At 38.1% G+C, this 17,860-nt stretch overlaps 1 protein-coding gene across 3 annotated transcripts in view; it reads right to left on the reverse strand.

Annotated features, from left to right (window-relative positions):
* DUS2 (dihydrouridine synthase 2) overlaps positions 1-17,860 on the reverse strand; it is a 1,571,638-nt gene that overhangs the window by 780,228 nt on the left and 773,550 nt on the right. For all 3 annotated transcript variants that reach the window (XM_044082049.1, XM_044082046.1, XM_044082048.1), the window contains one exon: positions 11,426-11,491. In XM_044082049.1, the coding sequence (XP_043937984.1) occupies positions 11,426-11,491 (66 nt within the window). The remainder of the gene's footprint in view (positions 1-11,425; positions 11,492-17,860) is intronic.

The following is a 17,860-nucleotide window of genomic DNA, read 5'->3' on the forward strand; positions in this document are numbered from 1 at the left end:
CTAGTCTTACAAAAAGTCTTCAAGTGTCTGCATAGATTTAGCTTTTTCTTCCATCTTTTTTAAAACCTCTTCTGCTTTGGTACCAAACAAATTGTATTTGTTCAATGGTGCGTCCAATAATTTTGATTTGACATGGTCTGGCAAGGTCTGTCTGTTAAGCCACAATGCCTTCTAAGTACAGAACCTGTGGCTGCTGCCCTGCAGGATGCTTCTAGGGCATCAAACCCACATTGCAGGGTATGCTTTGTAATTTGGTTTGCAGAATACATAAGCTCCTGTAATTCTTTATTTTCTGCACAAGCTGGAAAGGTAGATAATTTTTGTTTAAGAAGTTCCATTGCATGTTGCTGGTATTTTAGGATGTGGAACTGATAATTTAATGCTCTAATGGCAAGGGTTGCAGAGGTGTATACTTTTTTACCCCATCTGTCTAAAGCTTGGAAATCCCTGTCCGAAGGGATGGGATTCTCAGCTATGGTTGCTTTTATTCCTTTAGGTACTTAGGAGATGACCTCTGAGTCAGCAGTAGGATTTTTGAAAATAAATTTGTGTGAGTCAGAGACCCTGTAATACCTGTCAGGTTTCCTGGGAGCAGGTAGTAGTGTGTCAGGAGTTAAACTGGATTCCATGAAAACATCATCCACAACATCTGGGACAGGAGGAATAGCTAAGGATCTGTGCTGTGATAAATCTAAAAATTCCTGAGTCTCTTTTTGGACTGCGGATAATCCTGACATTCCCAAAGGAAATGCTCTCTCAAAGTATGTAAGTTTTCACCAAAAGAAAAATCCTCTGGAGGAGAGGCATTCCTCTGCATCTGAATTCTCATAAGCAGACAATGGCATGTCTTCATATTCAGAAACCTCAAAGTCGTCAGACTCCTGGTCAGATAAAGCTGCTGGGGACAAGCCTCTTTTTCTTTTAGAAGGTGTAGGCTAGCTTCCCCTAACAAGCATGATAAGGTCTTCCACCATTTTAAGCATCTGAGATTGAGGCATGGAATCAGCTGCTTGAGCTCGGGTCGTCGTTTTTTTAGCTGTAGTTCATACCCTGGGCCTTAGAAACTCGGTAGTTTTAGAAAGAACTGAAGATGCGAAAGAAGTCGTTGGTTTGTGTCGAATATCGATAGTGCGAAGAACTTCCTCAGAAGCCGGTGCCTTCTCAGCAACTCCGGACCCATCCAAGGTAGAGACATCCGTAGGATCCTTAGTCGAAGAAGAGTCTCTCGGCTTACCGGGCTCTGAATGGGTCTCGGTAATGGCCTGCGAATCCATAGAAACAGGCATTAGGGGCTGCGAAAGCACCTCACTGAGTACCGGCGAACTGGCCACTAGCTTAACGGAAGCATCGTCGGCAATTTTGGACCTTGTGCGGTCTGTCTCGGTCTTTATCCTTACGTTTTTATGGAAGATCGGTAGTCAGATGGCTTACTGAAGCCATTTCGGAATACGGAGATCAAGAAAGAAAGTATTTAGCTATGATAAGGGCCCGACAACGTATAGTTCTAATGTTGAACAAAGCACAAAACCGAAAGCGAGGGACGTCGTGGTCTGGGCCTAAACAGGTAAGAATGAAAATCTCGGTGTGGTATATGCTTTCGACAAGTGAGACAATTGTTAACTTTTTCTGACATCAGTTAGAGCAAGAAAAAAGGATCCCCAATGGGGTACTTAGACTTAGAAGACTTCAACTTCAATTTCACAAACGAAAAACTCAAGTAGCGACCGACTGGCACTCGTGCGAACTGCTTCTGCTTTGGACTCCTCGGAAAGAAACACTGATGTAATGGCATTGTGGCATTGACTGCCTGACTTTATACCACTGACGACCTGATGTCAGTCCTGGAGCAACAGCAACCAACAAAGAAATACCAAGCCTCTGGTATTCGGGCCAACTGAGGGCTACCCATGGCAGGATAACCCAAGTGTGATGACTGCAACAGTGAAACACAAAAAACATCTGCAGGCTCACTTCCAGCCTCCATAATTCCATGCTATCCAAGAATTCACCAAAAGCTATGAAAACATGTCATAACTGTAAGAAACAATCAGAGGAGGTTAGAAAGGACTGGGAAGAGAAACTGGATAAGCAATTCACAAAGAAACAATGGCAGGATATATGTATGTCTCCCAAATATGCAACAAAGTCTAGAATATTTAGGATATTTGCTTGCAAGTGTTTACATAGGTATTTTTATACCCCAAGTAGACTACAACATTTGTGTGATGGGGAAGAAAGAGGTAACTGGGAACATATTTTCTGGGAGTGTAATGAGTCGGCAGACTTTAAAGATTCCCTGCAGACTGCTCTTGTAAGAGAAACAGGTTGAGCAAATTGGAGTAACTAGGTGAATGATTTTTCTGAGCTACAATTCAGAATCAGAATTGCCTAGACATAACAAAGCCTTGTTGAGTCCAATTATGGGGGCTACCAAAAAAAAGCAATTACTAGAAAATGGAAATAAAAGTCTAAACCAACTGTACTAGAAGTAGCGAATATAGTAACAGAGATAAAACAACTGGAATTGGAATCATTACAAAAGGGTAGGAGAAAATTACACAGGAAAAAATGGAATTGATGGAACAATACATACAGGGGAGGAACGAGATTTAAAAGAAGGCAGGATTTGAATGAGCTATGTAACGTCTGACTGACAATGACTGGGTAGATTAGAAGTGATGAATAATGTTTGCAACTAAAATTATGCCAATATGGTTTGTTTTCATTTATATAAATGTGTGACTGCCTATGTCATATGTGATAATTTAATAACAGTGTTTCTTGTTTAAAAAAAAGACAGACACTTGCTTGCCAAAAATTTGTCTGCTAATGAGAAACCATCCTTAAATGACATCTCAAATTTCAATTTAAGCTCCTTTACCTCTACACTTAAGGAAATCAAATGGTCTCCCCTAAAACTTTAGCTGCACATGAAGCAGCTGAAAATTCAATGTTTACTTTCTATCAGTTCTCAGTAGTCAGGTTCCACAAATTAAAAAATGTGTCAGACCTAATTGAGTCCCTTGGCTTACTAGAAACACCAAACTGGTAATGCAAGAAAGAGGTACAGAAACACCAGTATAATGTCCAAACCATACCCTCCTGTAAAATCACTTAATCTGTTTGGAAGAAAAACAAGTTAAACAATAAATAAGCAAAACACTACAGGGTCACTCTGTTTCAGTCATTTATGATTAGCCTACTTTTTTTTATTTATATATATTTATATATATATATATATATATATATATATATATATATATATATACACACACACACACACACACACACACACACACACACACACACACATATACGTATATATATCTATGGATCCCCTTCGGTAGATTGAACTTTTAAATGTTCGAAGATGATATGGCCGAGACCATAACCTCGAACATTTAAAAGTCCGAACGGACTGAATGGAGATCCGCATACAGAGCGAAACAAGAAGTTTTCTCATTTCTGCAATTAAGTGTGATCTTGGAGTTAATATATTTAAGTAAGGGGGGTGTGGGGGTGCAGGGGTGTATAGCCCCCCTGCTACAGCAGTTTAATTTTGTTTTTTTTTTCTTTTTTTACTTCAGTGTTCAAACTATTACAAGTTCGAACATATGGTCTCGGCCATATTTGGTTCGAACTTGTAAAATGTTCAATCTACTGAAGTAGATCCATATATATATATATATATATATATATATATATATATATATATATATATATATATATAAACATATCATCTTCTTTCAGCTGTGCCCATCATTAGGGGTCGCTGTAGCAGACCACCTGTTTCCATTTCTTCCTGTTCTCTGCATCTTGCTCTGTTACACCAACCACCTGCATGTCCTCTCTCACCACATCCATAAACCTTATCTTAGGCCTTCCTCTTTTCCTGTTACCTGGTAGCTTCATCCTTAGCATCTTTTTCCCAATATACTCAGCATCCCTCCTCAGCACATGTCCAAACCACCGTAATCTTGCCTCTCTGGCTTTGTCTCTAAACCTTCCAACCTGGGCTGACCCTCTAATATACTTATTCCTAATCCTGTCCACCCTCGTCACACCCAGTGCAAATCTTAACATCTTTAACTCTGCCACATCCAGCTCAAACTTCTGCCTTTTTGTCAATGCCACTGTCTCCAACCCATATAACATAGCTGGTCTCACTACCCTCTTGTAGACCTTCCCTTTCACTCTTACTGGTACTCATCTGTCACAAATCACTCCTGACACACTTCTCCACCCACTCCATCCTGCCTGTACTTTCTTCTTCACCGCTCTTCCACATACACCATTACTCTGAACTACTGATCCCAAGTATTTAAACTCATCCACCTTTGCCACCTCTACTCCTTGCATCCTCACCATTCCTCTATCCTCCCTCTCATTCACACCCATATATTCTGTCTTAGTCCTGCTGACCTTCATTCCTCTTCTCTCTAGAGCATATCTCCATCTCTCCAGGGTCATGTCCACCTGTTCCCTACTGTCACTACCGATCACAATGTCATCTGCAAACAACATAGTCCATGGGGACTCCTGTCTGATCTTGTCTGTCAACCTGTCCATCACCAATGCAAATAAGAAAGGGCTCAGAGCTGATCCTTGATGTAATCCCACCTCCACCTTAAACGCATCCATCACTCCCACCGCAGACCTCACGCTGTCACACTACCCTTGTACATATCCTGTACCACTCTTACATACTTCTCTGACACTCCCGACTTCCTCATACAGTACCACAACTCCTCTCTAGGCACCCTGTCATATGCTTTCTCTAAGTCTACAAAAACACAATGCAACTCCTTCTGACCTTCTCTGTACTTCTCCATCAACACTCTCAGACCAAACATCGCATCTGTAGTGTAAGCTCAAAATCCTGAAGACCAAAATCCTGAAAGTTCAAAATACTGAAAACTCAAAATCCTGAAAACACACAGGATACAAACACTCGCAATATTCCAGTACAAGCACATACAGAAACATATTACCCATCAACTATATGCAGGGGGCAAGCCCCCTGCACACTCCATGTGGAGGCTGCGCCCCCCACACCCCCTGCTACTTAAATATATCAACTAGTGAAGTGCAACCCCTGCTTATACCTGGAGAACAGTAATACAGTTTGTGTTTTATGTGTTTCTGTATGTACTTGTGCTGGAATATAGTGATTGTTGGTATCCTGTGTGTTTTCAGGATTTTGAGTTTTCAGTAATTTGAACTTTCAGGATTTTGGGCTTTTAGGATTCAGTAGCGCTCCTATATTAAAAAAAAAAAATATATATATATATATATATATATATATATATATATATATATACATACATATATATATATATATATATATATATATATATATATGTGTGTGTGTGTGTGTGTGTGTATGTATCTTTTGACATGTTTAAAATTTTCTCTGATAGAGAATTACATATTAATAAAAATACATATCTTATTAGTTTCCTAACAGAACATTTACTGTGAAGTATGCAACTGTATAGCTAAATGCAGTGTGTCAGTGTGTGTGACCTTTCACTCCATTCTGATGACCTTTATTGAACAGGATTTCATGTAAGTTTAAAGACAGAAACAGACTAACAGTGTATTTCCTGCAGGTTTCTTCTCATAACTAGTTTACATCTGCCTTTTTATACAAATTAATTTCAATCAATTAAATATACCTTTATATTGGTAGTTGTGCCTTTGATAGAGGAATTTGTAGAGAAGCACTAGACATTTACAATCAGTCTTTAGTGTGGCCCTTTTAGTCAGGCAATGTATTTTTACTGCAGCTTTTTATTTTTTCATTAATTCTTGATATATTCCAACTAAACTACAGTAACATTTCTGTCTCAAGGCTGCTACATTGATTCAGGGAATATTGTGTAAGATCGTATCCCAGTTGTTTAAGATCACAACACTATAAAACCTCCTACCTGACATATAGACAGCTAAGAAATCTCTCTTAAGAAACTCATCCAAACTAACAAAAAATGTCTTCCTTCATCCAACTCCAAAACAATAACCTTTCTAATCCAAATGGTTACTGGACAGCTATAAACAAACTCCTGTAACCTGGAAAAACTACACAGCCAAATTCCCTACCGAATGAAACAAACTAAAACATCACTCAACAATTCAACTCCCACTAAATCCAAGTAATAGCTACAGCACTAAAGAATCTAACAAATATCCCACTAGATAACCCTTCAGTTCATTCAGAATAGTACTTCAACATTTTCTCTTCAGTCAGTCAAAACTAAAACAATACAAAACCCACTATCACAATTAGAAACAACATTTACAGCCAACACATTTCCTGCTAAATACTTAAAATCTACATCAGATGCCATAGCCTGCCCCATATCATTACTAATCAAGATTAGAATCATATGTACCTAAACTATGGAAAAAAATATTATTATCTCACTACATAAAAAGGAAAATCAGTGGGATTATCCAGCTATCAGCGAACAGCCATACTCTCTTCCTTTGTCAGAAATCTTTGAATAGATTCATACATTCCCAACTGCTAATGTATCTCCTAGATAATGACCCACTCTCTCCCACCCAGCATGGCTTTTGCCCATTACAGAATACCACTACAGCTTTTCTCTTATTCCACAACACAATAAATCAACGTAGGGATGAATGCAAACTAGTTGCTTCCATATTCCTGTATCTATCAAAATCATCTGATACAGTGTCCCATACTAAACTACAAACATTAATGTTCACCTCTACCCTAAAATGATTTAAAAATATCTCTTGGATAGGACACAAATGTCAAATGGCAAATATGCTACTCATCTACTCATAACCACTGGTGTCCCTCAAGGCTCAATCATAGGTCCTCTCCTCTTCAATATTTTTTTTGTAAACAACCTTCATACTGCAGTGGGACAAGGCTCCGTAGGTCTTATGCAGATGACTCCATTTTAATCTGCTCAGCCCAAAGCATACCTTCACTACAAACTATTACAGAACAATTCTACTCCTTCACTGAATCTTTTCTTAACAATCTAACCTTTATCTGAACCCGAACAAAACAAAAATTCTTTTCATCCCAAAACAATACTCAGATCACAAAAATACTTTTAGTATATCACCAAAACAGAACACTAGACTTGAGGTTGTCACACAGTAACTTAAATGAGGTCAGCATAGACAATCTAAAATTTGATCAATACATCCAAAATACTATAAAAACTATTTAAACTAGGTCTCCTCTACAAAGCATTGCCTTACCTTGCAATCTAGAAAGACCACTGCTCTCTAATATTTATTACCAACTGTATCTTGTGCATCTCCCCTACTAACAAGCGTGAACTACTCTCTTTTAACAAAACTGGAACAATACCACAATAAAATAACAAAATTTCCAACCCACCTTCCAAGTAGAACTAATGATTTCCTTGCACTCAACCAATTAATTGGCCTGAATTCTCCAATTATCAAAAATTCAATCAGCTTAAAGTGGCACAAAGTATGCTTCATCACCCGACCAAATGTCCAGCACTGAGGGCAGTATTGTTATGGTATTCCCTATCTACATCTCTCAAGTCTAAGGTCACATATCTTGCCCAATTTTGTAGATCAAACAATAAACATGGTTAAGCAATGTATTCCACATATGTATCCAAATGTTGGAAAAGTCCCCCACAAGACCTAAAGCAAATCATAAATCCAAAACACTTCACAGCAAATCACAGGACCCACCTCCTGGATCCAAAACTATGCTCCAGCCGCTCTTCTCCTGACTAAACATTACTACAGCTCTACCTCTAAAAACTGACGAGTCTTAGTTCAAAAACAGCTGCTACTACTAATGTGTGAACATTATCAAAAATAATAAAATCCACATAAACCCAACACAAGGCAGAAACAAGTTTGAAAAACAAAAGATTGAAGGCAGGAAGGTTGCTCAGGGGTTACCTGAGCCAACACAGTGCACATTTAATGTTAAGTGTTTCATTAAACCCAGGAAAAGAATCAGCCCCAAGCAATAGTTGCCACTTCAGTTCACACACTTCCAGCAAAGTATCAATATCCCCACAAAAAACATCAAGTTGTTCAAGCACTAGAATGTAAACTTTTGGAAGTTTGTGCAGTATAAACTATGCTTAGTTAATGCGTTTCACAAGTCCTTGCTGTGGATGGCTGCACAGTCTCTTTTGTTCTACTAGAAAGTCTTCCAGAGGTTTTTACCTATGTAGAATCAAACCCCAGCATAAACCACATTTGTGCTATGGCAATCAAAAAATCTGTGGTATTCTACTCTAAAATTACAGTGTTGGAAAACAAACGCTGAACCTACACGAATATCATTACAAACAACCCAAGAGCCGCATATGAACATGCCTGGTGTCTTATCAGCATTAATATTCTGTTCAAGTGAAAAAGGTTGATCTGAGTGTTCAAAAGAAATGCATAATGACTTTGTTCTTTTGTAGGTGAAAGCAGGTGCATCTCTCAGGATAGCAGCAATGTCTCTGCTGCTTCTAATAATTTCACAGTTCCTAGAAATAATGTTTTGAATTGGGTTTAGTTCCAAACTAATTGGCAGTGGGAAGCTGAGGGGGTGTTCCAAGACGTTGTTCTTATAGGTAACAGGGGGGTTTGGTTCCTACTAGTATTCTGATCAGGTGTTTGGTCAAAAATGTTTGCTGGTTGGATATTTGCTGTAAACCATCTGTTAGTATTGGTCTAAATTTAAACCTTCTTCATTCGCAAGCTTCGGCGAAAATATTATCCAGTAAAGGCTTTGAGTAATTTCTATTTGTGAACAAGCTATTCAAGAACCGGCTTTCTTTGTAGAAAATGTCATCTTTACTGATAATCTGGGAATATCTAATGAACTGACCTTGCAATATTTCTCTTCATGAAAAAAGGGTACTGGCTGTTATAGTCCAAATAATTGCTCCTGAACATTTCCTTACAGAAAATATAGGAATCACAATGCAGCAAGTTAGTGACGAGGTTGATTTCAGTGTCCAAGAATTGCACAACAGAGCCACAGCCTGAGATTTTAAAATTGAGAAATGCAATACTGCTGGACAGGGGGGGGGGGGGGGATGAGTCAAGTTTTTGCTGTCAGCCTTGCCACACAAAAAATAAATCATCAAAATAACATCTGTATAGTCTGGTGTTTTGAAACCCATGTAGATGAATAAGTGTGTTTGTCTCCCAAGAACTAAGAACAAGATTGACATATGCAGGGGCCATTTTAGAGCCCTTCGCCACTCCCTTAATCCGCTGATAAATAATAACATTAAAATGGAAAAAAGTTCCCATGAAGCACCTTAGAAATCAAAGCACAAATGGTGTCAATCTTTTTTGCAGGAAATCTAGACTGTTTTAGCAGAAATTATCTTAAATATTCCAATCCTTCAGTATGTAAAGTGTTCCTATGGAGAGATTCAATGTCTAACGTCACTAATGTTCTTTAAGCATTTGTAGGCTGGTGTAGAAAAAGATAATTCAAGAATGCCTAGGAGTCCTTTAAAAAGAATGGGGTGGCTTGGACTATCAGGTTTAACAGTGAATCAATGAACTCAGAAATGTTTTCCATTTTAGTATTTTTGTTTGACAAAATGTGCCTGAATGGAAGATCGGTGGCATACTTATGCATTTTTGGAATAACGAAAAACTTCCCTAGACTATGGTTAGGCACATACATATATTGATACTCATCAAAAGTATTGAAATTCTCCCTTTCCAATGATTTAAGCAGCTTGTCAATGCCAGCAAAGTTATGTGAGACTGTTTTGAGGTCCACAGCACTGTAGTACTCATTATTGACAAGGTCTGCCACAAGTCTGCTGATGTAACGAGCCTGTTCCGTGAGGACTATCCCCGTCCCCTTATCCGCCCTCATCATCTGTAGACTTTTATCCCTTTCTAGCTTACAAAGTGCTGACAGTTCAGATGGAGTGAGGTTAAATCATTTAATACTGTTATTTTTTTTGAATAAGTTTCGCAGATCATGCTCACATATTTTTTGGAAAGTCTGAAGTATATTATGTGGGGAGGGTGTAAACACTTTTGTTTCTAAGTGTCTTATTTATCAAAGTGTTATTTGTGCTGCCATTAAACGTATAATTTGATGTATCATAACATCATCCAAAAGAATTTGCATGTTCAGCTTTCTCAGATACATCTGCAGATCCAGTAATAGGGTGGGTAAACAAGCATGTTGTGCTGGGATGAAAGTGAATCCTCGGTTTAAAATACTAAGGGATTCACTCGGGAAGACTCTGTTAAATTAAAAACAGCTGAGCTGGGTGCTGTAGAGACTGCAGAAACGTCAGAGGTATATATTGACTTGTACACTGCATTTTTATCATTACAATGTTTTTCTAAAGAAGTTCTTGCTACAAATAAAGAATGAAAGCGCTCAACAGAGGTTCTGCATTTTCTGTCTGGCCTCGTACAAGAAGTTTTTACTGTATTTAGGTTTTGTTTTTTCTTTTTGCAATTGTTTTTTGAGATTATTACTACAACTCTGTCCATCTGTCCTTAGTCTGTAGTGTCCTTTTGACCTTCTTACATAATCTAAGCTTCTGGGCTTTCATCACAAGACCCAGTAGCTTAGCCACACCTACAAATTGTAACCAAACAACCTGCTATCTAGTAATAATGGCCTTTACATTCTATTGCATCTGTTTATTAACCCACTAGAGGTTCATAACATTATCACTGCTACTTAGTACAACTAAAATGTAGCTCGGTGGAATTTAATGATTTCTAGGATCGTCTCTTCTTTTTTTTTTTCTTTTTTTTCTTTATATACTAACTTTTGTATCTTGCAACTGATAGTTAACATTTGCTGTTGTACATAATATTGTACTACAAAATAAAAACTATGGAAATGAGCAGACTTAGATAAATACATTGCTGGAAGAAAAATGGGATAAACACAGAACAAAACCAACGGAGTAACACACTGGCTGAATTAAAAACATATTCATTACCAAATAAATAAAACTTACTAGCCAAATCTCACTGGGCCTCTGCTGAAAAGGAGTCTATCATGGCCTAGGCAGACTTTTCCAGTAAATATATATTAATACATAAATAAATATTCACATGCATAAACATTACACAGTCTAACATATTAAACTGAATATTGCCACCTATCCAACACTTTATTTTCTGTTTAAATGCACCAGTACTGCCTTTCATTGGTTCATTTAATCTTATTCTTACAAGGTCATCCAATGAAACGTCATTATTTGCACTGATTTGTATAGCCTTTATTAATAACCCTAAAATGCTATTAGTGTTGTACTATGCATACGACTGTATCTGCTGATAAAGTGAATTTTCATACCAATGTCTGGTATACCAAGTTTTTTCTCAAAGCTGAATTTTAAGATTAGCAACAAACAACAAGGTTTATGATGACGTCAATTAAGAAAATACTTACAGAAGGCAGAATTCGAATTTTACAAGTCACTGGCTTGGAAATCCCTTTCACCAGTGTGCTTAGAATCTAAAATGAATGAAATAACAGGAAATTAATTAAACAGGATAAGTGAAATCTCCAGTAGCACATTAATTCATAGTTTGGTGCCATAAAAGCTAGCTTCCTAATGTATGCAACCAACTAGGTATTAGTTGAACTATTATACTGAAACAGAAGCAACGACTCATTTCTGTGAATCTATTCTTTGTGTGTACTGACTTGTAGAGTTGATAGAAGGAATTAGTCTGTATAAGTAGCTGCTAATTGTTGTTTAAGATCTGGCATAAAAACAAGTGAATACTGTTACTGTTCTTAATACGCCCTAGTCGGCGTGCATACTTGGCGACATATTTCTTGATTGCATTGATAAGTTTGTATCTGATGTCACCATAGCTATTGTGATAGTCTACATTAATATAGTCTATCTAGCCTAATCCTTTACCTACCCATCTAACAAGCCTAGCGACCAGAAGTTAACCTCTCTGTTTAGACATATAATTATGTTCTAGGCCTCTATCTGAGGGTAATACTACTACTATATCTAAACACCATTCTGTTCCTCTCCTTTAACACAGGAAGCCTCCCACAACCAACCGTGGCTCCTAGATTTAAGTGGTGACGCCGAAGAACCCAAACCTCAGTGCGAAGGCACAGGCTGTTTGCCAGCCATTTACAACAGTTAAAAAGTACTTCCCCAAGGAAACTATTGGGTAAAAACTAACCCTCAACATAGTGTTCTAATAACCTGAATGAGTATTGCAGGCAAAGAAACATAACAGTACCCAGTATTTAACCTGACAGCCTTCCCTCTAAATAACCTCAAATCCCTATACTTATTTGGCTATCTAACCAGGGATTTGTCAAAGCAGAAACCTAATAAGAAATCAGCTCATGTTTATAAGCTTAAAGACTAAGTAATACTTACTTCAATTCCAAGAAACCTAAATAGCAGCCCTGTTTACCTACAAGTAGCCGGCTTTAGGACCTTGCAAACTCCTGAAGTTGTGTATCCCGCTCGCTCGGGCTCGCTCCGCTCCCCACCCTGCCCCCATATCCCACCGCCCCACTATCTCTACATTTATGAGGTCAGTAAACCCAACCCACTAATTCTAAACCAATCACAGCCTCCCACCAATTGGATACCCCCTCCACAATCCGCCTATCTACCTAGACCTTAACAGGCACTTTCAAAAGCAACCTACTCTGACTGCCAATTGCTTATACATAATCATGTGTAAAGTTATAAAGATTATTACAATATTAGCTGTACTATTACTTATCCCTTACTTTGCAACCAGATATGAAAATTACACTCTATCTGGTATCCATATCCCCAATGGCCACACATACAAATATACAAATCATCCCTCCTATCCTACTTCTACTATTATTTACCCCACTACACCATACTTCAAAACTGAAATCTTAACTCAACGATACCCCAAAGTAACTACTACTAAACATGTTCATAAGATATTTTTTAAACTACTAAAACTATTTGACCAACTGAAGAAATGTATAGCCAAAGATGGGGATATACACCCCAACCCAGGCCCAACTACTAATTTTGACTCCACTTACCCAAATGTAGCCTCTAAATCCTCCAGCACTCTTCTTATGTTCCATCTCAACCTTAGAAGTATAAATAATAAGGTTCAGAATCTTCATGCATTATTAGCCATGCATCTCCCAGACATTATATGTCTAACTGAAACCTGGCTTAAACCATCCACTAAGGATGAAGAGATACTTCCACCTGGGTTTAACATGTGGAGGGTTGACCGGATAAAAAAGAAAGGTGGTGGAATAGCGGTAATGTTCAGAAATACACTGAATATCATAATGAACCCAATACAACCCCCTAAGGCCGATAACATGGAACTAATTGCCCTACAAATATGCCTTAATAAACATAAGGCCATTAATCTCATTGTAGTTTACATTCCCCCAGGGAAAAATTTAGAAACCTTGGAAGTAACCCTAAACTGGTTAACCATAAACTACCCCAAGAGACCATAATACTGGGAGGCGTCAACATAGACTGGGCACAATTCACTGACCAAATTAATCCCCACCCATTAACCTATATGGATTTTCCCAACACATTACTTCCCTACAAGAATTGGTAATACTAAGCAAAAAGATAGCACCATCGACTGGATTCTCACCAACAAAGATACTAATAACTATACCACAGGAACCCTCCCCAATGATCTCAGCGACCACTTAATCACATATATAAGGAAGGACAAAATGGTATTAACAAGACCTCCTTTATATAGACTAATTAGAAATAAGAAAAAATTTCTTCCAGAACTTTTCCTAGACGAACTTAAATCCTGTAACTGGTCAAGCCTTAAGTCACTTCCCCTAGATGAGAGTGTGGGTTATTTTAACGACACATTTCTAAAAATACTGGACTCTCATGCACCTAACCGCCTTATAAGATCAAAAATTCGCATAGCACCATGGCTAACTAAGGAAACTAAATCAAAAATTAAGCTTAGAGACCAAGCTTGGGAAAAGTGGCGATCCACGAAACTGCCCTTAGATCGTACTAAATTCCAGCAGCTAAGGAATATTACTAAGTCACATATCATCCAAGATAAAAAAAACTATTATTGCCACCTACAGGATAAACATCAGAATAACCCTAAAAAGTTTTGGGCTGGTTTTAATAACCTTCTTCATTCTGGGAAACCCTCTACTCCTACCCCTTCTAAACTTACTGGTAAAGACCCAGATGAAGTAGCCAATAAGTTTAACTCATTTTTTACTGAGACCATCCAGTCCCTAGCCGGCAAGTTACCTTCCTTCTCAACTTCCTCTACTAATCCTACCCCCCTCACAGCCAATTCAGCTGGTCAATCTCCACCTGTCTTTTATCTTCAACCAATCTCAACCTCCTATATTTGCTCCCTACTAAAGAAACTTAAACCATCCAGCCTATCTGCCGATCGACTCCCAGCTGAATACCTTCAAATAGCATCAGAGGTTATAGCCTATCCTATCTCCATTCTGATAAATAGAAGTATTACTGAGTCTAAAATCCCCACAATGTGGAAGATATCATATGTCATCCCACTTCACAAGGCGGTACCTCCATGGAAATATCCAATTTTAGACCTATAGCAATAATGTCCCCGATAGCAAAAATCTTGGAAAGATGTGTTCATAAGCAACTCCTCCACCATCTAACCATAAATAATCTTTTGTCTAACACCCAACATGGCTTTCGCCCACATCACAGTACAACCACTGCCCTTCTCTCCTTTGTTAACTCAGTCAACTGTAACCGGAATAATAAACTGATTACCTCTGCGCTCTTTCTGGACTTATCAAAAGCTTTTGATATGGTTAATCACCAAGCACTGCTCCATACCCTGAAAATATTTCACCTTGACTACTCTGCCCTAAGCTGGTTTGAAGACTACCTGTCAGGGAGACAACAAGCTGTTCAGTGGCAAAGCAAGCTATCTCAATTACTACCAAACACCATAGGAGTTCCCCAAGGGTCTATACTTGGTCCCCTTCTTTTTTCTGTATTTATAAATGAGCTTTATTCTGTAATCCCCAATTCAACATGCATTCAATATGCAGATGACTCCACCCTGATCTGCTCCGGCCTCCCTCCATAATCTCCAAGTAATTACCCAAAACTGCTTTGCTGCAATAGAAACATGGTTTATTGAGAAGAAACTTATCTTGAATCCAACAAAAACTAAGCTACTACTAATTTTCCCCACCTCAGCCTCTACCTTAGCACAACACCCTACACTCACTAATAATATGACCTTCCGAGTTCAGTCCACAAATGGTACCATAATAGAGCCAGACACTAATGCCAAACTACTTGGAGTAACTATCGATCACAAGCTCAAATTTGACATGCACATTAGCCAAACTATTAAAATGTAAACAAAAAACTAGGCTCTATGTATAGAATTAAAAACTTTCTAACCCCTACTACTAAACTAACCATTGCACGTACACATCTTCTCTCCACCCTACTGTATGCCTCCCTGTATTCTCCTTCCTTAATAAAGCTGAGCTCAATAAACTCTCTAAGACTTATAATCATATTGCCAAATTGTAACAGGAGAACCATACCATACTCATCACTGTCTTAACCTAAAAACTAGCCTGGTTAGAACTCCCAAATCTTCTTAAACTTAATCAACTTACTGAAGCATTTAAAATTATCAAGGAACCACATAAAACCCCCTCTTTAAACAAACTATTCATCCCCTATTCTAATCTCAGCTGCCTTAGATCCTCCAACAGTGAACTAATACAAACAATCAAAACCAATAACTTGGGTGGGGATGCTCTTTACGCCAATTCCATTGGAAAACTATGGAACTCTCTTCCCAGTGACCTAAGGCTAACTACCTCCCTGAGTAAGTTCAAAAGCAACCTCAAATCTTTCCTAAAAGAACATTGGCTATGTTCCTGTACCAAACCTGACTAATCCTAAAAATACCAATACTACCCATACTATCCTGCTTTTTTCTCTCTTCTTTACTACTACTGTCCTAAACTATAGTACAGGATCTCCTCACTGTAACAACCATAGCTATGAACTTCCACGAGCATATTTACTCGATATTTCTTTACCGACATATGGAGCCTATAATATCAGCATTGATAATGTCCTAAAATCATATGTTTTATTAATCTACTTGTCATAGGAATTACTTATGTTACAGCTAATTTTTAACATGATGTTTCTTCATACTAAGAAAATCTATAAACTGTACACGCAACTCAAACCTAAACACTGTCTCACTTATGTATATGTTTTCCTTTTTACCTGGAACATTATTGCTACTGTTATATCTCTACTGGACTACCTGACCATGTTATTATGAAATTGTTATATGTCAAACCTAAACCTTGTCTCAATTATGTATACGCTTTACTCTTTTTTCCCTGAACTTTCATGCAACTGTTATGTTGAAACATTTTATACCTTACCATGTTATGTTGCCTTTTTGAAATGTAACTTAATACCTGTTTAACTTTGGAGCTTTTCTCCCCGGGTCTCTGCTGAAAAGGGATATGTATCCAGTTGGACTAACCCGGTAAACAAACGTAAAATAAAATAAATAAATAAATAAATAAAAAAGAAACACTGTGACATACTATACACATATGGGTTTGTTGGTCACATTTACATTTTGCACAATTTACACACAGATATGAAATTGATTATATCAGGTGATGAGCATTTACCAAGAAGACCACTCAGTATTTCTCCATAATGAAATACAGTAAAATCGTTACTAATAAGAACACTTCTTTTTATATCAGTGCCTGAAATCCCTTTAAATCCACCGTACATTCTTCTGCGAACTGAGAATCCCTGACTTTGTCATTCTTTAGACAAGAATTGTCTCCCTTCTTCGTTAAAACAAAACTAAACCCAAAATATGTCATCCTAAGCCAGTCTTTCAAGCAATGTAACACTGATAATGTCATGCAACATGCCATAATGTATGCTTGGTCATATTCCAAATGTACAACTCACGTTTGGTATAGGTGGTGATCTCTGTGTGCTGCTTTTGTGTGAACAATGTTCAAATGCAAACCTGCTTCATAAGGCACTCTGTGTGCTGTCATGTGTAATATCTATGCTGTACAACTGAATCCAAGTACGGATTCTTTTTCTAATGTAGACTGAACAAAATGATTGCTGTTGTGTGTCTATTTTCAGGACACTTCCACAATCTAATGTGGAGACAGGGGCACAGTCCTCAAGATGGAGGCAGAGGGTAAGGCCTCCTTCGTCACACCATGTGATTAAGCAGCTGCACAATAGCTGACAGCTGGTGTGCATAACGGCGTTTGTGTGGTTGTGTAGCTGTTAAATGTTTGTGTGTCTTCTGATGGTCTAGTATAAATTTCACCTAAGTGATGATGACAAATGATGTATTCTATTACTTGGCTGAATGAATAGTGTCAAGAAGTTTACAAAGGACTGAAGTCTTATTTTCAGTCTGTGAGACAGTGTGTGATCATTTTAAGTTTCATAAGGCTACTGCAACTGAGTGGGTTTCCCACTACATGTAAAGGACTATATGGAGCACAGAGTGACCAATTTCAGAGAGGCACTTCATCTTTATTGGCCTACTTTCTGAATGCAGGTGCTATACTGTAATAATAATACAATATTCACTTGGGCCAAGGGCATCCAGAGTGAGGGTATTGTGACATCTGTGTAGACGTGCCACCATGGCGTGACATGTACCCCATTTCACATTCTACCACTCTGTTGGATGTAACCATTGTCCCAAATAGCAATCTCAGGCAGACTTCAGGGACTAGCATCCCCTGCTCCAAATGTGGGTGCTGTACTGTAATACTAGGTTAGTCCTCATGTAGCCAGCAATTATC

This window comes from Protopterus annectens, chromosome 8.part1 (genome assembly GCF_019279795.1).
Source record: "Protopterus annectens isolate FY-2018-M chromosome 8.part1, PAN1.0, whole genome shotgun sequence".
Lineage (NCBI taxonomy): Eukaryota > Metazoa > Chordata > Ceratodontiformes > Protopteridae > Protopterus > Protopterus annectens.